Here is a 17751-nt window from a genome sequence, read left to right on the forward strand (position 1 = left end):
TCGGCTGCAGGGTCCTTGTTCTCAAGGCCTTTGCCACATTTCTCCTCTCCCCCACTGAGTTGAGAGCCCCTGCAGGGAAGGGCCTAACACTTTGTGCCTCCCCCTTGCCCAGCCTCTGCCCTTGGCAAGTCGCTGACAGGATGGGAGTGGGGGGATGAGCTGGTCAGCTGGTGGAGTCTAGAAGGCAATCTCTCCTATGGGCAGTGTGAACCAGAAGGAGAAGCCAGAGTCCTAATGATGTTAGCTTGGCAAGTTTATTGAAAACCCAGCAATGCAAAGAACAGTACAAACAGGCACCCCGCCCACCCAGACCTCATTGGAGCTTGCAGATATAAACCCCCCTGCAGTGGACAGGGTCAGGCCTCCTTCATACCACCACAGGGACAGGGTCCATGCAGCAGAGCAGAGCTCATGCTCCATCTGCTCCTTACTCCCACTTGTACTGTGCACCCACATGCACACTAAACCAAAAATGCAGGAAGAGAAGCAATAAGGACATTTGCCACTCAGAGAAGAACCATCTCATGGGACTTAGGGAATCCCTTGGGCCACCAAGGACTGTGGATCCTTTTGGGTGAGGAAGAAAAGGAAAGAACTTTCTCCTGTCAGGGAAACGAAGAAGGAAGCAAAAGGCAGGGGTAAAGACACCTGCAGTGTGGGCAGTCAACTCTCCATTCTCCAAATTAATCCAAAGCCATGGATGACAGTGGAGCCCCAAGCACATTCTTTTTGGCTTTGAACTGTTTTTTTCTCCCTGGTGCACTGATTTGTATAACTGCATGGAATGTACCTTTCTTCAGGCTGTTCAAGAATGGTTAAGAGTGACCCAAGGAGCAGAAATGTGGAGTCAGGGAGAAGCCAGTCTACTGGGACAGCAGACAGAGCATCTAGGTGGTGAAGAAATCCCCCTGAGGACAGGGACCAGGCAGATCCATCCTTGGGGAGAGCTGTGTTGCCTTCCTGGCAGGTGTGGTAGCTGGATCCCCCTCTGGCCCAGAGTCTAGAGGTCTCTGGGACAGAAGCAGGTGACACTGAGATGGCTCTTCCTTGGGCAGTGGCTCACTGACGCTGGCCTCTCAGTACTTGGTCCGATGGGAGGTAGTGGTGGACATGAAGCGGACGCTGGAGCTGCGGCTACTTCGGCCCCCACTGCAGCTGCTGAAATTCCCCTCGGTGGGCAGCGGGCAGGGGATGCCGGGGGCCTCACCCATGAGCACTGAACCACCCCGGGAGCCTGCACTCAGCAGGTCCCCGCTGGCCTTGATGACTCGGGCCCCACCCAGGCTAGAGCTGCAGGTGCCACTGGGCCGGATGCCACTGATGCCTGAGAAGGTGACTCCACAGCGGGAGAGGGTGGAGCTGGCGACCAGGGGCTCAGGCCCGCACACTATACCACCCCGGGAGCTGCTCACGGCTGCAAGAGGGAGAGGAAACAGTCAGTGAGGCAGGCTGCCCACACCTGGGCTCCAATCCTCCATGCTCACTGGTGGCAGCAGGGGTGGAGGGGACAGGACTGGTGTCACCAGGGGAAGTGGTTCCTATTGCCTACACAGACAACACCCACTTTCCCCTTCTCTTGTCTAGGTAACTCAAAGGCCGTGACTCCACTAACATTAAACATTCAGATGAAAATGGAAGAATTCGGTCAATTCCCCAGGTCGCATATAGTCATATTTGACTGTCATTTATATATGGCTGAAGTCAGGTTGGGCAATGAGCTAGATTACCCAGGCAACTGGAGTGGTAGCCCCAGTGAAGCCATGGGGCTTCTCTCTCCTGATTATCTCATGCTCCTTGGGGGTCCCCATATTGTCCCTCCAAAAGGAGTCCCTTGCCAGTTCTCTCCTGACCCATTGATGTCTCTGTTCTGTAGCCCTCTGGTATCCACTGGGCATACCTCCATACCCCAGGAGGCCAATCCCACTAAAGCTTGCTTAGACCAGCCCTGTCTGTGGATCCTCTTACCAGAATCCTTTCTACCATCTGTGAACTCCACTCAAGCTTGATCTCATGCAGAAAGCCACTCCCTGCTGCCACCCCCTCTCTGAGGGCAGGTCATCTGAGGATGAGTAGCTTTGACTGCCTGGCCCACCCAGTGTATCTCTCAGCTGCACCATGCATCTGTGTAGATTTGTACTTTTGAACCAGATATCTGGGTTTGAATTCTGATTGTGCTGCTGACTAGCTTTGGGACTTCTGGTAAACCAGCTATTTTCTCTAAGTGAGCTTAAAAAGGGGTGCTAATGCTTGTTCCTCTCTTCAGGGCTTTGAGGGATAGGTTGACAATAGATAGGACTCGCCTCAAGATGATTTTAATTCTAGAGAGCAGGGGCTGGTCTTGCCTTCCTTGTGCCTAGCTCCCTCCCACCTCCATGCCCCGCAGTGCCCAGCATAATCTCCTACATGCTTTGGGCACAAACAATATTTTGTCTGGCAGCAAGGGAGCAGCAAGGGAGATCTCTACTCATCCTTGTCCCATCCCCTGCCATGGGTGTGGGGGTAACTCCTTGACACAGGTCTTTTCATTCCTTCTTTGGCCTTTGTCCCTGAAGGACAAGACCACTTAGAGGAAAAAATCTGACTTTCTTCTGGAACTCTCTCCCCTCTATTTTGCCCTACAAACTTTTGTGATTGTTTTCTCTAGGGAATGAAGGCTCTGGGGAGATCTCAGACCTCAGCTAAGGGATGTTCCCAGACCAGGGGCTAGATGGTCCTTGCTCCCTTGACTGTCATGGCTAGCAAGTCCAGCATGGGCTCCTGATCCCAACATGAGCCTGAGTTTAAAGGAAATTTACAGAGCCCGAGGAGAGGAATGTGAGGAGGAAAAAGATTAAGTTTCTTACATATGTTTACTGGTCCAACACCTTCACAGATTCTGGGGAGAGAAAGAAATAAGTAAGATCACAAGCACTGTCATTCCCTGAAAAGCTGATGCTATAAGAAGGATCTTCTTGGCAGAGTGGATGGGTGGTTCTTACCCCTAGCTTACAAGCATCCTGGGAGCTTTGAAAAACACACATTCCTAGACTCTGCCCCCAAAGTATTGAATCAAAATATTGGAGGAAATGTGGTTTTATTATTGTTTTTAAACAGACAACCAATCATGCAAAATATCCTTTGGTTCTGGTGCAGCTTATCTACAAACTTGTATTTTGGAGGCAAAAATCTGGAACCATCTTCTGATTCCCTGGGAAGGGAAACCTGAGTAATGTTTGCAGGGAAGGTACTACTACCTCTAGAGATGGCTCAAGCTGGCAGTTCTTCACCTGGCCCTCTCCCCAATTTAGTTATTCTCGATGCCCACATCTGCCCTCACTCCTTCTGGCTGCACTGAGAGCTCTCACCGGATCTCCTCGCCCTCCAGCAGGCGCCTGTAGGTGGCGATCTCGATGTCCAGGGCCAGCTTGACGTTCATGAGCTCCTGGTACTCGCGTAGTTGCCGGGCCATGTCCTGCTTGGCCTGCTGCAGGGCACCCTCTAGATCCGCCAGCTTGCACTTGGCATCATTGAGGGCCGCCTCGCCCTGCTGTTCTGCCTTGGCCACTGCAGCCTCCAGTTTGGCTCGCTGCAGGAAGGGTGGCATACAGGTGGGCTTTGGCAGGGACTGGGGATCCCTGGTTGGGGCTAGAAACACAGCCACCTCTCCTTCCTCTGGGGCTTTCTCTCCTCTCCTTTGCCTACCTGAGCTTTGGCGTGCTCGATCTCTGCCTTCAGTCTCTGGATCAGGCGGGTCAGCTCATTGATTTCATCCCGTGTGTTGCGCAGGTTGTCACAGTGTTGGCCAGCTGTCACCCGCATCTCCTCATACTGTGGGTGGGGGAGGGAGGTGTTAGGAGGGTCCAAAGTTTGAGTGAAGACCATAGCCCCAACTGACTTGGTGGCCTTCAACTTCCACTGGGTCTACTCTGTCATACAAGAGTCTTACTCTAGAGCTGCCTATACCCCTTCCTTAGCCCCCAAACCTCTTCCCACCTTGGTCTGATACCAGGCCTCAGCATCAGCCCGACTGCGCCTGGCAACCTCTTCATATTGGGCTTTGATTTCATCAATGATTCCATCAACGTTCAGGTCCCGGCTGTTGTCCATCTTCACAATGACCGATGTCTCTGAGATGTGTGACTGCAGCAACTGGATTTCCTGTGTTGGAGGATGAGCAAGACAGTTGGGCTCAGAGTCCCATCAGTGGCCAGGACTGTGCCAGAGAGGCCCCAGGAGTGTCTTCAGGAGCAGAGAGCATTGCTCATTTGTTTAGAGCAAAGTGATGGAGCTGCCCATCCAAACCGAGGACAAAGAAAAAGACATGAACCGAGAACCATTTCAGTTTGAATTGAAACCCTTGTTATATACTCGAAGACATGCCTTTAACTCCTTATTTGCTTAGGTGAATATGTGGGGCCTGGGAACTTGGCAGAGGAGAATGAGAACCATGCTAGAGTTGAAATTTTCCTTGGCTTATCCACAGAGTGAGTGTGCTGGTCATGGATCATTGAGAGCTGATAATATTCTAGAACATGTTGGTCTAGGAATTCCTCTGTCTCTAGTCCTTAATAGAACAGGGGCTCCAGAGGGAACTTTTGATGCCTTTCTGCTCAGAGCCAGACATTAGCTCTGGCTGGCTCTGTACCAGACCAAACAGACCACTTACCAAGCAAAAGATAACTAGTTCACTTAGCTAATTAGGTCAAACACAGTTTTTCTTACATCTACTAGCAAATCAGTTTTCCAGAGTCTTCTGATTGGTAGAGAGGAAGTGATGCTCTTAGACCCCTCTTTGGATTGGCCAATGAGGAGTTGGATCATAGATCTAATGAGTTTATTCATAGACCTGCTGAGAAGCCTGCATGCTTACCTTCCTTTCTCTATTTGTAGATACATCATATAGAGGGTAGTAGGTTGGAATGGGAAGAAATGTACAATACTCAATGTTAGAAATTATGCTAGTCCAGATGAAGCCCCCCAGAGTCCAGACCAAGTATTGATCTCCTTGTTTGTCTCAGAGGGGATGAATGCTTACCGCCATGTATAGAGTTTTCAGAAAGTCAATTTCCTGAGTTAGGGTATCCACATTGGTTTTTAGATCAGACTTATTTAAGAAAGATGTATCCACATCCTGTATAAAAGAAATAAGTGAAAATGGTCATTACTCATGTTCTGTTTAAACATGGCAGGGTCTGGAGGTGGGTGGAAAGATCAGGCCAATCCCCACAGGGCCAGGCCAGGCTTTGGGATAAATGGGAGTGTCCTTGAAATGCACTTGAGTGATGATTGTTCTTCTTCCTACTACAACATGAAAACTCTTTTGGGGGCTCCTGGACATTTTTGAATGCCTATTTATAAGCAAGGAGAATATGGATAATCTAAGATCTCCACCCTTTTTAAATCTGAGACTCTTAAAAAGTCATCTCTTCAGAGCTCTGCTCTGGTGAAGACCCAATCCTAAATAATCAGAACTCCAAAGGGAACCTGTTATGACCTTAGAGGTTTCACTCTGTGTGAGTGGCCCCAGACTCCATGGGGCTGCCTGGGCAGTTTCAGGTAGGGGGTGCGGGGCTGGGTTTTGTCTTGGGAACTTTTTTTGTCTGGAGGAGAAGCTTGCTTGGACCTGTTGCTCTCCCTTACCTTCTTCAGAGCCACAAACTCATTCTCAGCATTGGCCCGGAATCCCACCTCCTCTTCATACCTGGATGAAAAGGATTGAGAGGGTGAGTTCTCACCTGAACTGTCAGGCAATTACTCCCAACTCTCTAGTGAGCTTCTTAAGATATCTCTGTTACATCCAGTAGCATGGGTCCCTATTGCCACCTACATATTCTCATCTACTTTGTCTCTACTTTAAGACATTTTATGAGCCGGTGGCCCTAAGTTTTTCCAAATCCCTTTTACTTTCTCAAATTAGATTTGGGGTCTGAAAACGTGGACCATTGCTATGCTCCTCTGCTAGAAAAGACTTGGAGTCATTTCACTTGAATATAGAGAAAGTAGGACCCAACTCAATGCTGAGCCTGAACACTATTCTCAGAACTGAGGGCTGTTTCTGCAGTCTACCACCCATTCCCACAGACAAAAGTAGGGACAACACATGCTCAATTCCAAGACTTCTATTTACTCAGGACCCACAGAGGGCCTCCACCACCTCCTCCTCCCTTACATACCGTTGCTCCTCCTCCTATCTCTAAGCTAAGTATTGAAACCAGCATTCAATCCCAGTCCAACCAGCTGCTGTTATTTGGGCATAGCAGCAGCTTTGGGGACCAAACCCTGCCTGTCTTTGGTCTATGCAGTCCAGAGGCCACTTACTTTTTCTTGAAACCCTCAAGGACATCCTGCATGTGGTTCCTCTCAGCTTCAAACCGGGCCCGGTCACTGTTTGCTAGGTCCAGCTGCCTCCGCAGGTTGGTGATATAATTCTCGAAGAGGGGCTCCAGGTTGCTCCGGGCACATTTCTGCTCTTGGAGGAAGTTCCACTTGGTCTCTAGGAGCTTATTCTGCTGTTCCAAGAACCGCACCTAAATCCACAGGGGCAAAGAAATGACACCTGAAGACCTTGACAGGTCACTTACATGTCAACAAGTTCTTCAGGTGGCCAGAGATGACTCTCAGCCTCAGGCAGACATTGTCCTCTTGTCTGTTGACTTTTATTTCTCCTCTAACTCAGTAGAAGCTGGAAGACTAGGTCTGTGACCCCCTCCTCATGTTCAGCAAGGCTCGACTGCAGAAGCTTTTAAACCAAAACATTCCGGTACAATTTCCCCTCTACCCTCCAAGAAAGGGGTAAGCTAGTCCCCTGGGAAGTTGGAAAATTTGATTCTACCTGAACTGGGATTTGCCTATATCTTAAAACTGATTGGCTGTCCCTTACAGGGAATGAGGAGCAGAGTAAAGTATTTTGGGGTGGGAGATAAAGTATTAGGAGGTGGGAATTCTCAGGTCGTAAGTCATATCCACCACCCGATACTCCATCAGCTGAGAATTGTAGAGCTGGAGGAGAACTTGGATCATTAGCTCCCCCCCCTCATTTCAGAAATGAGGAGCCTGAAGCTCACAGAGTGAGTTTCCATTCTCAGATATGGAAACTCATATCTCAGAGGATTCCTGGTCCATGGAGGCATGGTTTGTGGGATGTCATTTACACATCACTATTTCTCTCATCAGTCTGAAGATGACTTCCAATGGTGCTTTCCTACTATTTTCCTCAATCTAGGCAACTCAGCTGAATCTGGGTACTCCATGTGAGGAGTATACATTCTTTCTTTTGTGAAAAAATTACTCAGTTCCATTCTTTACTTTCCTGAGCCTGAACAGATGTGGTTACCCAGTCTGAGAGACTATGACAATCTCAAAAAGAGCAGGAAGATCTCAAAGGATAAAACCCTTTAAATACCTAGTCAATATCTGCCCAAAGTCCTAATGTTTCTAGCCTGTTTGGGAGACATTTCTAGGTGACTAGGTGCTAGGTCTTAGTTTGTCCAGATGCCCCTATATTTGGCTGGATGTTCCTCTTTCCTCCAGAAGACACAACCACTATCTTTGTCTATCCCACCATGCAGCATTTCCTCAGGATTGTCCTTGTTTTGCAGCAGAGTGACCCCAAAATCCTACTGCAGTGCCTGAAGGATGTGGGTCAAGGCTGATGCCCCAGGCCTGTGATGTTTCTTCTTAAAGGAGAGGACACCCCAATGCATTTTAGCTCTCATCACCCCAGACCCAGAGATTGAGCTGTCATAGGTACCTTGTCAATGAAGGAGGCAAATTTGTTGTTGAGGGTCTTGATTTGCTCCTTCTCATCCTTCTTCACCCTCTGGGCATTGGGATCAATCTCCAGGTTGAGGGGGGTCAGCAGGCTCTGGTTAACAGTCACTGCTGTGATAGACGGGGCTGCTGGGACTCCAAATCCTCCAACTCTGTAGCCAAAGCCATAGCCAAGACCACTGCCAGCTCCAAATCCCAGACCAACACAACTGTTGGACCCAAAGCCCCGACCAGCGCCACTCCCATCACTAAAGCCAAAGCTCATCCCACTGCCAGCACCAAAGCCAACTCCACAGCGGATGGGACGAGGGCCCACAGCTGCTATCCGGGGTGAGCATGATCCAAAAGCAATGACGCTCCGACTACCAAAGCTGCCAAGGCCCTGGAAGCTGGGCCCACTCCTGCAGGAGACAGAGCTGGCCCGGAAGTGGTTCAGGTTCTGGGGGCTCACTGCGGAGCAAGAGCTGAAGCTGCCCATGCGGTACCCAGAGCTGACTCGGTAGGAGCGGCAAGACATGATGGTTTCTCGGGTGAAGAGCGGGGATTGCAGAGTGGGGCGAGCTGGAGCTGAGAATTCCTCTGAAGCTAGTGGATCCCTTTCCCCCTTTTATGTGTCTGGGGATCTGAGGATTGGCCCCATAAAAACGCAGAAGATCCATTTGGATGCATTTATGAGCTTGGGTAGTTAGCAGAAACTCTTCATGCCTGTAACTTTGTTAATAATGAGCTAATCTCAGACACACCTATTCTCCTCAGGATCAGGGCTATAACATCAAACCTATAAACATTAAAAACACATAAACACATAAACATTATGGTCCTATTTTTTCCCCACAAGTCCACCACAATTGCCATTATGGGGACATAAATTTGCTTTGGTCATAAATCCAATAGACTTCTTCACTACAAGTGTGGCTAACCACCAGAAAGTTAGGAACGTAACACCTCTGGCAAGAGGCTCAAAAGAGGTGATTCCATACAGCTATAACCCCCTAAACCAATGGGGGTGTGAGGGGCATATGCAGAAGGGTCAGGTTCTGCACAGCTCTGAATAAGAAATGATATGGCAAGAGTACGGCTTATTCCATCTCTGTAGATGGATTAAGTAGTCCAAAAACCTTCTGTACTGTCTTATCCGTCTTCTGTGCTCTGGTTTGGCTATTACCTAAGAGTCGAATCTTCGGTAAAGCTCATTTGGGTTAGTAAAGACACTTGTTTGATTTGAGACGCTCAGAAGAGATTAACTTATGAATTCATTACTTCATTCAACAATTATCAGTTGCCTACTCTGTCAGTGTGGTTGGTGCTGAGGGTACAGAGATAAGAAGACAGTCTCTATACTAGAGGAAGATTTAGCTTAAGGACTTCCTCTGGTCAATACTTCCAGGGTGTAATTTGAGACCAAAGCATGCCAATGGTTTGATCATGTACCTGTGTGGAAAGTTAACCACATGATTTTGAATCCCCAAAACACATATCAGGGCTGATCTATAGGCTTTTGTGTAGGTTTCTTGCATTACTGATGAATCCTTGATTAGGATAGACAGATGCCAAGCAATGAGCATCTGGTCTATGGCCATACCACCCTGAACGCATCTATCTTGGAACCGAAGCAAGATTGGGCCTGGTTAGTACTTGGATGAGAAACAAAGCAGTAAGCATCTGGATAGAAAAGAAAAAGTTCTAAGCAACTGGTTATTATCATTGTTATACACATGGCAGATACTTCAAGACCCCGAGACAGGTGTTTGCCTTTTCTATTCTAGTGTGTGACATGGTTCATCCTACTTGTCCTGTGCCTGGTGGAACTTGTACTTGACTAGATGCTTGAGATCTTTTGGGATGCTTGGGATTCTACTTGGAAGGAAGGGGGTGTGTGCTTTTGACCTAAGCTATCGGGCTTGGCTATTTACTCTTTTCTTCCTTTCCAGTCTCTACAGTGTTTATTTCCTTTTGTCTTATTGCATTAGCTAGGACTTCCAGGATGACGTTAAAAACAGTGGGGAGAGTGGAATTCTTGGCCTTATTTTTAATTTTAGTGGGAAAGCTTCAAGTTTTTCACCATTAAGTAGGATGTTAGTTGTTCTTTGTTGAGGTTCTTTATTAAATTGAGGATGTTTCCCTCTGTTCCTAGTTTACAGCTATTTTCCATAGACCCAGCTATCGGGTGTATGACTAAAGAGAGCAGGAAAGTAAAAATGAGAGAATCCTTCTTGTGAAGATCACTGGTGATCTCCACGTTGACAACTGCAGTGGTTGTCCTCAGTCCTCCCTCAGCTTCTCAGCAGTGTTCGACATAGTCCATCATTCCCCTCTCCTTGAAATGCTTTCTTCTTTTGGTTTCCAGATTCCATGCTCTCCTGATTTTCTTGCCATATTACTGGCAGGTTCTTTTGGGTTTTCTTAGCCAGTTTCTCCTCATATCCACAACCTCAACACACTGCAGCATCCTGGGGCCCAGTCTTTGTACCTGTTCACTTCTTTATCTTCACTCATTCCCTTGGTGACATCACAAAATCTCATGTCTTTAAATACTGTCTATCCACAGTGATGACTGCCAAGGCATAGCACTCTGGTGAACATCCCTTCTGTTATCCACATGTATATTTTAATTGACATCTTTATTTGGGCATCAAATAGGCATCTAAACCTTAATGTATCTGAAACTGTTTTCCTAATTGTTCCTGCTAATTACTTTCCTCTTGCCAGGCTCACTATCCCTATAGTAGCTCGGGCCCAAAATCTCAGAGTCATCCTTGGTTCCTTTGTTGTTGTTTTTTTTCAATTCATTGAATGGATTCATTCAATCTATTGGCAAGTCCCCCTTCAGAATGTATGTGGGCTCCTACTCCCACTCACCACCCCACTGCTGGCCATGTTGCCCAAGCCCATCACTTCTCACAGGGTCCATTGGTGTGTCCTCCAGCCAGTGTCCCTTTTCCCCTTCAGTCTTTTCTTAACAGTGCAGAGTGATCCTTTAACAACATGTTCCATCATGTCATTTCTAGGCTCTTATGGTTTCCCATCCCACTCAGAGTAAGTGGCATCCAGGACCCTCACAGCCCATGTTCACCAACCTTATTTCCCTCTATCCATCCTAACAGGCTCCAGTCACCCTGACCTCCTGGTCGTCTGTCAAGTAGGCAGGAGAACTCCTGCCTCAGACACTTTTCCACTTGCTCTTTTCTCTGCCAGAAACTTGTTTTCCTCAAATACCTGCATGGCTGGGTCCCTCAATTCTTCCAGGTCTTCACTTATAGGTCACCCCCTATTTAAACCTCCCTGCCCCATGTCCTCCCTCTCCCTTCTCCCCTAGTAGTTGTCACCATTAGTGGTCCTCTCCTGCATGGATTTGCTTGCTTGCCTTCTGTCTTCCCAGGCTGGGATATGAGCTCCGGGGTACAGATACTTGGTGTCTTTTGTTCTCTGTGCCCCCAGTGCTTGGTAGAGCAGAACATGTGGAGGGAATGCTAGCTTGTTCTGTAGAATGCATGGATACACCTCATAGATGCAAAGCAGGAGGAAAAGGGGAGAGAAAGGAGCAGGAAGTGAAAAGAAGAGGAATTTGAGCGTTTGCTTTTGGAGATAGGTCACGAAGAGGAGACTCCAGGCTCCAAAATGGACGGGCATGGCCTCGAAGATGCTAGTGGTGCAGAAACCCAAGTGCTCACCAGGAAGTCAGCATAGTTTGCCCTTCAAGTCTGGCCTCTGGTGCAGTGATTCTGGCTGTTTGGAGGAAAGGGCCAGGCAAGGGGATCCAGGAGACTGGGAAGGCGACTGGCAGATCCTTGGGGAAGTGAAAGGGGAAGGAGAGGCATTCAGAACACCGAGGGTGCCAGGCCAACGACAGAGACTTGACATTGCCCTTGAGTCAGATGGACCTGGGTTCAGTCCCAGTTTTGCCACCTGCTCGCATAGTGACCTTGGACAGTGGTGCACCAGGGGCAGTGTGGGGACAGGGCTCTGTTCCGGGTGCTTGTCTGTCGAGAACTTAAAATGATAATATGACTGACTGAAAGTCAGTCTGCTTTTTATTGTCACTGTGCACCGGCCATTCTGAACAGTGGGAGGTAGCAAGCGTGCCCCCTCCATGGGTACTGGTGACCTGGGGACATCCTTTAGCCTGTCTAAGCCTCAGTTTCCATACCTGTAAGATGGACTGACACCGGCTTCTCCTTCACAGTATTGTAGAGATAAGTGTGAAAGTGTCTGGGGTGCAGCTGTGGCAGATGGTGCGGCTACGGCCATCCATTCCCCCCACCCTCCCGCCCCTCCCCTCTCTTTTGCACAAGCCTCCCTTCCCTTCTAGGCAGGCGGCTGGGTTCCTGTTCAGCACCCGCCTCCTCCCACGCCCCAGCGGTGCTTTCATCAGCAACCAGAGGCTCTGGGGCTGTCCCAAGTCCCTGCTTCCCTGGGGCCTGACTGACCAGGTAGGGCAGTTGGGACCAGTCAAACATAACTCCCATTCTGGGATGAACTCTCACCATCAGCAGTTTCTAGTTCTGAGGCATCATTTCGCCAGACGATGCATATCACAACCCTCAGCCATTTTTTTCCCCAGGGCTGGCCCATAGGGAGAGGGGAGGGGTTGCCTGGAAACTCTGGGCTGACTGGAGTTTTGACTGCCCTGACAGTTTCTTCTTCCTGCTGTGGGTCAGGCTGGATGGAATCCGGACATCTGGGGGCTGGGTTCCCCGAGATGCTATCTGTGAGGTGTGGGGTGAGGGGCGGAACTGCTGACATGGAAGGATAGGAAGAGGCCAGGTCCTGGGTGGCTAAGCAGGGTCTGGGAAACTTCGGCACACAGGACTGTGTGTGTATGCGCGCGTGTGTGTGCGTGGGACGGGAGGAGGGAGACGGGGGAATCCCAGGTGCTGAGAGGCTTTGCTAAAAGCCGGCGTCTTCAGGGTGTTTCCGTTTTGCCTGGAGACAAGTCCGTGCTGGAAGGAGACACTCACTGGGAGGTGTTCGTGCTGAGACCTGCCGCTGTGAGACGGGAAACTCAGGAGTCCCCCAGCAGAAGGAGGGGGATGGTGGGGAGAGTTTGAGCCCACTCCTGCCTAGGGCCTCCACCCCTCTGTCTTCTCAGACTAATGACGCTTAGCTGGAAGCTAAACACCTTCCCAGGAGAAATAGAGCATCCCCTCTTGTTCAGGGATCCCCATTCTTCCAGGCAGGATGAGTGTTTTTTTCAGGTGTAATTCAGTTTTCTCACCTGGCCCACGCAGCTGTCACCTGTCCAGAGTGAAAATGACGGTCCTCAGGTGCACAGGTCAGGTTGCTTCCACACCCTTGCTGGGTGCTGCTGTGTGCCTGGCATTGCATTTAGTTGTTGGCGTGGCCGGGGCCCAGCTGTCCCCCTTCCATCAGACACAGTGATCCTGTTTCTGCTCCCCCGGTCACAGTGCCTCTTCTGAAGCCATTGCCCTCAGTGCAAGCCCTGGCTGGAGAGTGGCAGTGGTGGATGCACCTGGGGCCGCCGAGGAGGCTGGGATGAGGAAGGGGTTCTGGCAAGACAAGGGCCTCTGAGGGGTGGAGGCAGAGGGCCCCTGAGGGAGGGGGCAGTGGGGCCAGGAAGGGCCTTATGGGGAGAAGAGAGGCCCCAGGTGAGAAGAGGGATGAGGAAATGCAAGATATTCTGGAGAGACAGACGCAGAAATGAGGAGCTCCATTCTGGGTGCTTCCATCCTCCCCAGGCCTCTTGGGGCTGTGCCCTTCTTGTCCCAACAGGGGTGTCCAGGAAGGGGCCAGGATTTGGACTCCTGAGGTCCAATGGAATGCAGGTGAAGCTCTGACTTCCTTCCTGAGGGCATGGGGCCAAGCCGGTCTTCTCTGGATCCTACCTAGTGCCCTACACCCCGCATGGGGCTGGTCCTCATGGCAGCTCCGGGAGGTTTGCCTGGTAAATGGAATGTGCCACCAGGCCACCACTAGGAGGTGCTTTTGTCCCATCTGCCTAGAATCAGCTTCTAGTGAGGAGGAAGGGAGAATGGGGTGCTGTTGCACAGCACTGAAGGGGAGCCCCCAACGTTGGATGTTGCCCAGGCCTCCGAGCTCACATCCAGGACCAAGCTTGGGTCCCTCCACTACTGGGGGCGAGTTTTGCTTAGTGAAGTGTTCAGACAGCCTCCTCTGGTCACCAAGCCCGAGCCCACCTCCCAGTGAGGGTCGTGAATCTCCCCTCCCTTTCCTTATTTAATCCAGTGGCCTATTTCCTGGGCCTCAGGTAGCCCTCTGTGGGCTAGAGGTGGGCGGTCTCTTAGAATCTCTGTTTCTGCTGACTCCAGGCCAGAGCATTCTTGTCAGTTTCAGAGATTTGCATATTCATCAGTAAGGAGCTTAGCTGGCTCTAGGACCAGGTCTAGAGTGACAGGGGCGCCTGGGTGGCTCAGTGGATTAAGCCGCTGCCTTCGGCTCAGGTCATGGTCTCAGGGTCCTGGGATCGAGCCCCGCATCGGGCTCTCTGCTCCGCGGGGAGCCTGCTTCCCCCCCTCTCTCTGCCTGCTGCTCTACTTGTGATCTCTCTCTCTCTCTCTGTCAAATAAAAAAAAAAATCTGCTAGAGTGACAGGGCTGTGGTGGGAATGGAGGCTGGGAGGCCCTGCTCTCCTGCTCCCTCCTTCCCTCTGTGCGGTTGTGCAGGCCTGGACTCCAGACTCTCATGCGCGGGGCCACAGTGTGGCCTTGCTCACGGTTGCTGTTTCCTCAGCAGGGAACCCCCAGCAGGCTTTGTTCCCCTGAGTCCTGCTGCCCTTCGCCGTCCTATAGGCCTGCCCCTCCTCCTGGAGACCTTCCCGAAGCCCGGGACTAGGTGGGACCCTCAGTTACATCCCCCTTCACAGCAATCCTCCCTTCAGTCGTTCCCCATTGTAGGTCTGTAAGCCCTGCGAGGTACGGATTGGGGCCAGGGCTCCATTTAACAAACAAACAAACAGCTTGGTTGAGATAGAATTTACATGCTATGTAATTTGGTCATTTATTTTTTATTTTTATTCCTTAAAAGCTTTACTTATTTATTTTAGGAAGAGAGCAAGCATGCCAGCGTGGGGTGGGGGCGGGGGAGAAAGAGAGGGGGAAAGAATCTCAAGCAGATTTCCCGCTGAGGACAGAACTGGCCTCCGGGCTCCACCCATGACCCTGAGATCATGGCCTGAGCTGCAACCAAGAGTCAGATGCTTAACCAACTGAGCCACTCAGGCACCCATATAATTTGCTCATTTAAAATGTACAGTTCAGGGGCGCCTGGGTTGCTCAGTTGGTTAAGCAACTGCCTTTAGCTCAGGTCATGATCCTGGAGTCCCAGGATTGAGTCCCACATCGGCAGCAGGGAGTCTGCTTCTCCCTCTGACCCCCTCCATGCCCTCTCTCTCTCTTCCATTCTCTCTCAAATAAATAAATAAAATCTTTTTTAAAAAGTAAAGTAAAATGTACAGTTTGGTGGTTCTTGTATATGCTAGGACATAGGCGACCATCACCATCATCAAGTTTAGCATGTTTTCACCACTTCACATGGAAACCTTTACTGCCACCCCCCCACCCCGTCATCTCCCTCCAGCATTAAGCAACCACTAATTTGCTTTCTGCCTCTAGGGATTTCCCTATTCCGGGATTTCATAGGAATGGAATCATAGAATATGTGACCTTAGTGTCTGGCTTCTCTTACTTATCACAGTGTTCTCAAGGATCACCCATATGGTTCCATGTATGAGTTCTTCATTCCTTTTCATGGCCGAGTAATAGTCCATCATGGGGCTCTATGACATTATGATTATTCACTCATCCACTGAGGGACACTGGAGTGGTTTCCACCTTCTGGCTGTTGTGTATGACGCTGCTCTGAGCATTCACATACAGGTTTTTGTGTGGACGCATGTTTTCATTTCTCCTGGCTGTATGCCTAGCAGTGGAACTGCTGGGTCCTATGGCAGCTCTCTGTTTAACGTTTTGAGGAACCGGTAGAATGTTTTTCAAAGTGGCTGCACCATTTCACACTCCTTACCATGGGCTCTAGTTCCTGTGTCTGAGTAACTCTGCCTTGACTGGAGCTGTTTTGTTCGTCACTGTCCCTCGCCTCTGGGTGGCCAGACCCATGCTAGGTGCTTGATAAATACATAGTGAATGAATGAAAAAGTGAGTGAATGGCTCCCTTTCAGTTTATACTGCCCTCGACTTCCGCCCAGATGCTATCCTTACAGCCTTCTCTGTGAACCTCGCTCTGACCCCCTTTCCGGGCATAATCATTAGTTGCCTTTTCTGGTTGCTCCCATATTCTCTGCCTCTCATTATCTATGACTCCTCTGGGAGGCCAAAAGTCCCTCTGGGGTTAAGAGAGGGTATTAGTCACCTCTGTATCACCAGCTTCTAATGCAGGGGTTGGCACGGAATAAATGCTCTGCATGGGACTGTGAGGGGAGGGAAGCTGTACCCCAACACACAGGAGCCACAAGGGGGAGTTTGTCGTGGGGGAAGTGTTATAGGGGATCAGTGAGGCAACAGGAAGGATTTGGGGCAGAACTGCTACTACCAAAGCTCATCTCCTGGCCTTGGGGCTCCCTAAGAGGGACAGGGGACTAGAAAGTTCTTCTCCCTGTCTGCACAGCTTTCCCCTGCACCTGACCTGCCCCGAGACTGGTCCAGGACGGGGAGGCAGAACATGGGGCTTGGAGGCTGCTAAGTACTGACATGATCAAGGGCCCCAGGGGATTTGTCTGGGACACATGCAGGGGACCATGTGGTGAGGAGACCCATGTGTATAAGGCCATGGTCTTTAACATGGTGAGTGACTTGCCGTTTATCGGGGTGTGGTATGCAGGTTTTAAATGCAATTTGTATGGATCTACATTTATTCTACAGGCTGTTTGCAAATCATTCATATGTAGCTTTTCCGTGTGGATGATAACCTTCATTTCCATTCCCCAGCCCACCCAGCTCCCAGCTCCCAGCTGCCAAAGGCTGCTCATTGGTTCCCCTCCAGCCTTCTCGTACCCTATGGAGCCGAGTGAATAATGACTCCTGCAGCGTGTGAATGGTCAGTTTATTGGGAACAGACAAGCCCAGAGGCTTATGGCAGAGATGGTGGCTCCCTGGGTGGGGTGGGGGGTTTCTGTAGGAGGCTGCATGAGGGGCCTCTGGGGAGATAGGGTCAGCACCACACATCCTTCCCTGCAACCCCTGAGCCAAAGCCTCCCAGTTTGGGGGCAGCCTCACATCACTGTAGCTGGGAAAACATGTTCACATCAGACCCAAAGCAAGAGGACCTAAAAGGAGGGGGAGCAGGACCAGGGTGAGGAGGGGGTGGGGAGGGCTATGTACAGAGGGTGGGGAGGGGCTTGGTTCCATTGAGCAGGTGACGTCAGCTTGTGACTCTCTCTCCATCCAGGAAGTATTCCAAGTCCCTTTGCCTTTGTTTTGGCATTTCCCCGTCAATGGGGCTCAGGAAAAAAGATGTATTTTCATAGTGTGAGCTCAGCACCCGAGCTGGTGAATCTACTTCCCAAAGACCCCCTCTTGATTCTGCATGCCAACCAAGAAGACCTTTAACAGATCTCGAGTGATTCTGAAATGCTGGCCCTTGGCTTTGGAAATCAGAATGGGATTTTGGGGGTACCTCTTTTTGATCACTGCAATAGTGCATGTGTTAGCCGGCTGTTAAAAGAAGTTCATTTTTCGTAGGTGTGTTGAGAGCCAGATGTAAGGGAGGTGGGGAACTTCAGGGGTTGGGGGTGGGAGCCTGGCTTTGTGGGAAAACTTCCATGGGATAATCCACAGAGTGGAACTTTGATGTGTTCCCCACCGAGGGCCTAGCTCGGGGTCCGCACACGGCTAAGTGAAAGGTGACCCTTGGAGAGGCCTGAGGGGCGCCTCTCAGCAAAAAACCTGAGGGAAAGCTTTGGTCAGTACAAGAAAGTGAGGTTTGGGAATATCCTTGTCTTCAGCCCTGGTCGGGGGACAACATCTAGGCTGGGGGTGGGGATTGCTGGCACCCTGTCCCTGGGCTTCCCGC

At 50.3% G+C, this 17751-nt stretch overlaps 1 protein-coding gene across 1 annotated transcript; it reads right to left on the minus strand.

Annotated features, from left to right (window-relative positions):
* Window positions 1-1076: 1076 nt before the first annotated feature.
* On the minus strand, window positions 1077-8266 carry KRT84 (keratin 84). Its single transcript, XM_046011962.1, has 9 exons — window positions 7730-8266; window positions 6298-6506; window positions 5620-5680; window positions 5015-5110; window positions 3973-4137; window positions 3682-3807; window positions 3345-3565; window positions 2844-2875; window positions 1077-1414 (listed from the first exon to the last, which is right to left on the minus strand). The coding sequence occupies exons 1-9, from the start codon at window positions 8264-8266 to the stop codon at window positions 1077-1079; spliced, it is 1785 nt and encodes a 594-aa protein (XP_045867918.1).
* Between the last annotated feature and the right edge of the window lie 9485 nt (window positions 8267-17751).

The sequence above is a fragment of the Meles meles genome, chromosome 7 (assembly GCF_922984935.1).
Source record: "Meles meles chromosome 7, mMelMel3.1 paternal haplotype, whole genome shotgun sequence".
NCBI lineage: Eukaryota > Metazoa > Chordata > Mammalia > Carnivora > Mustelidae > Meles > Meles meles.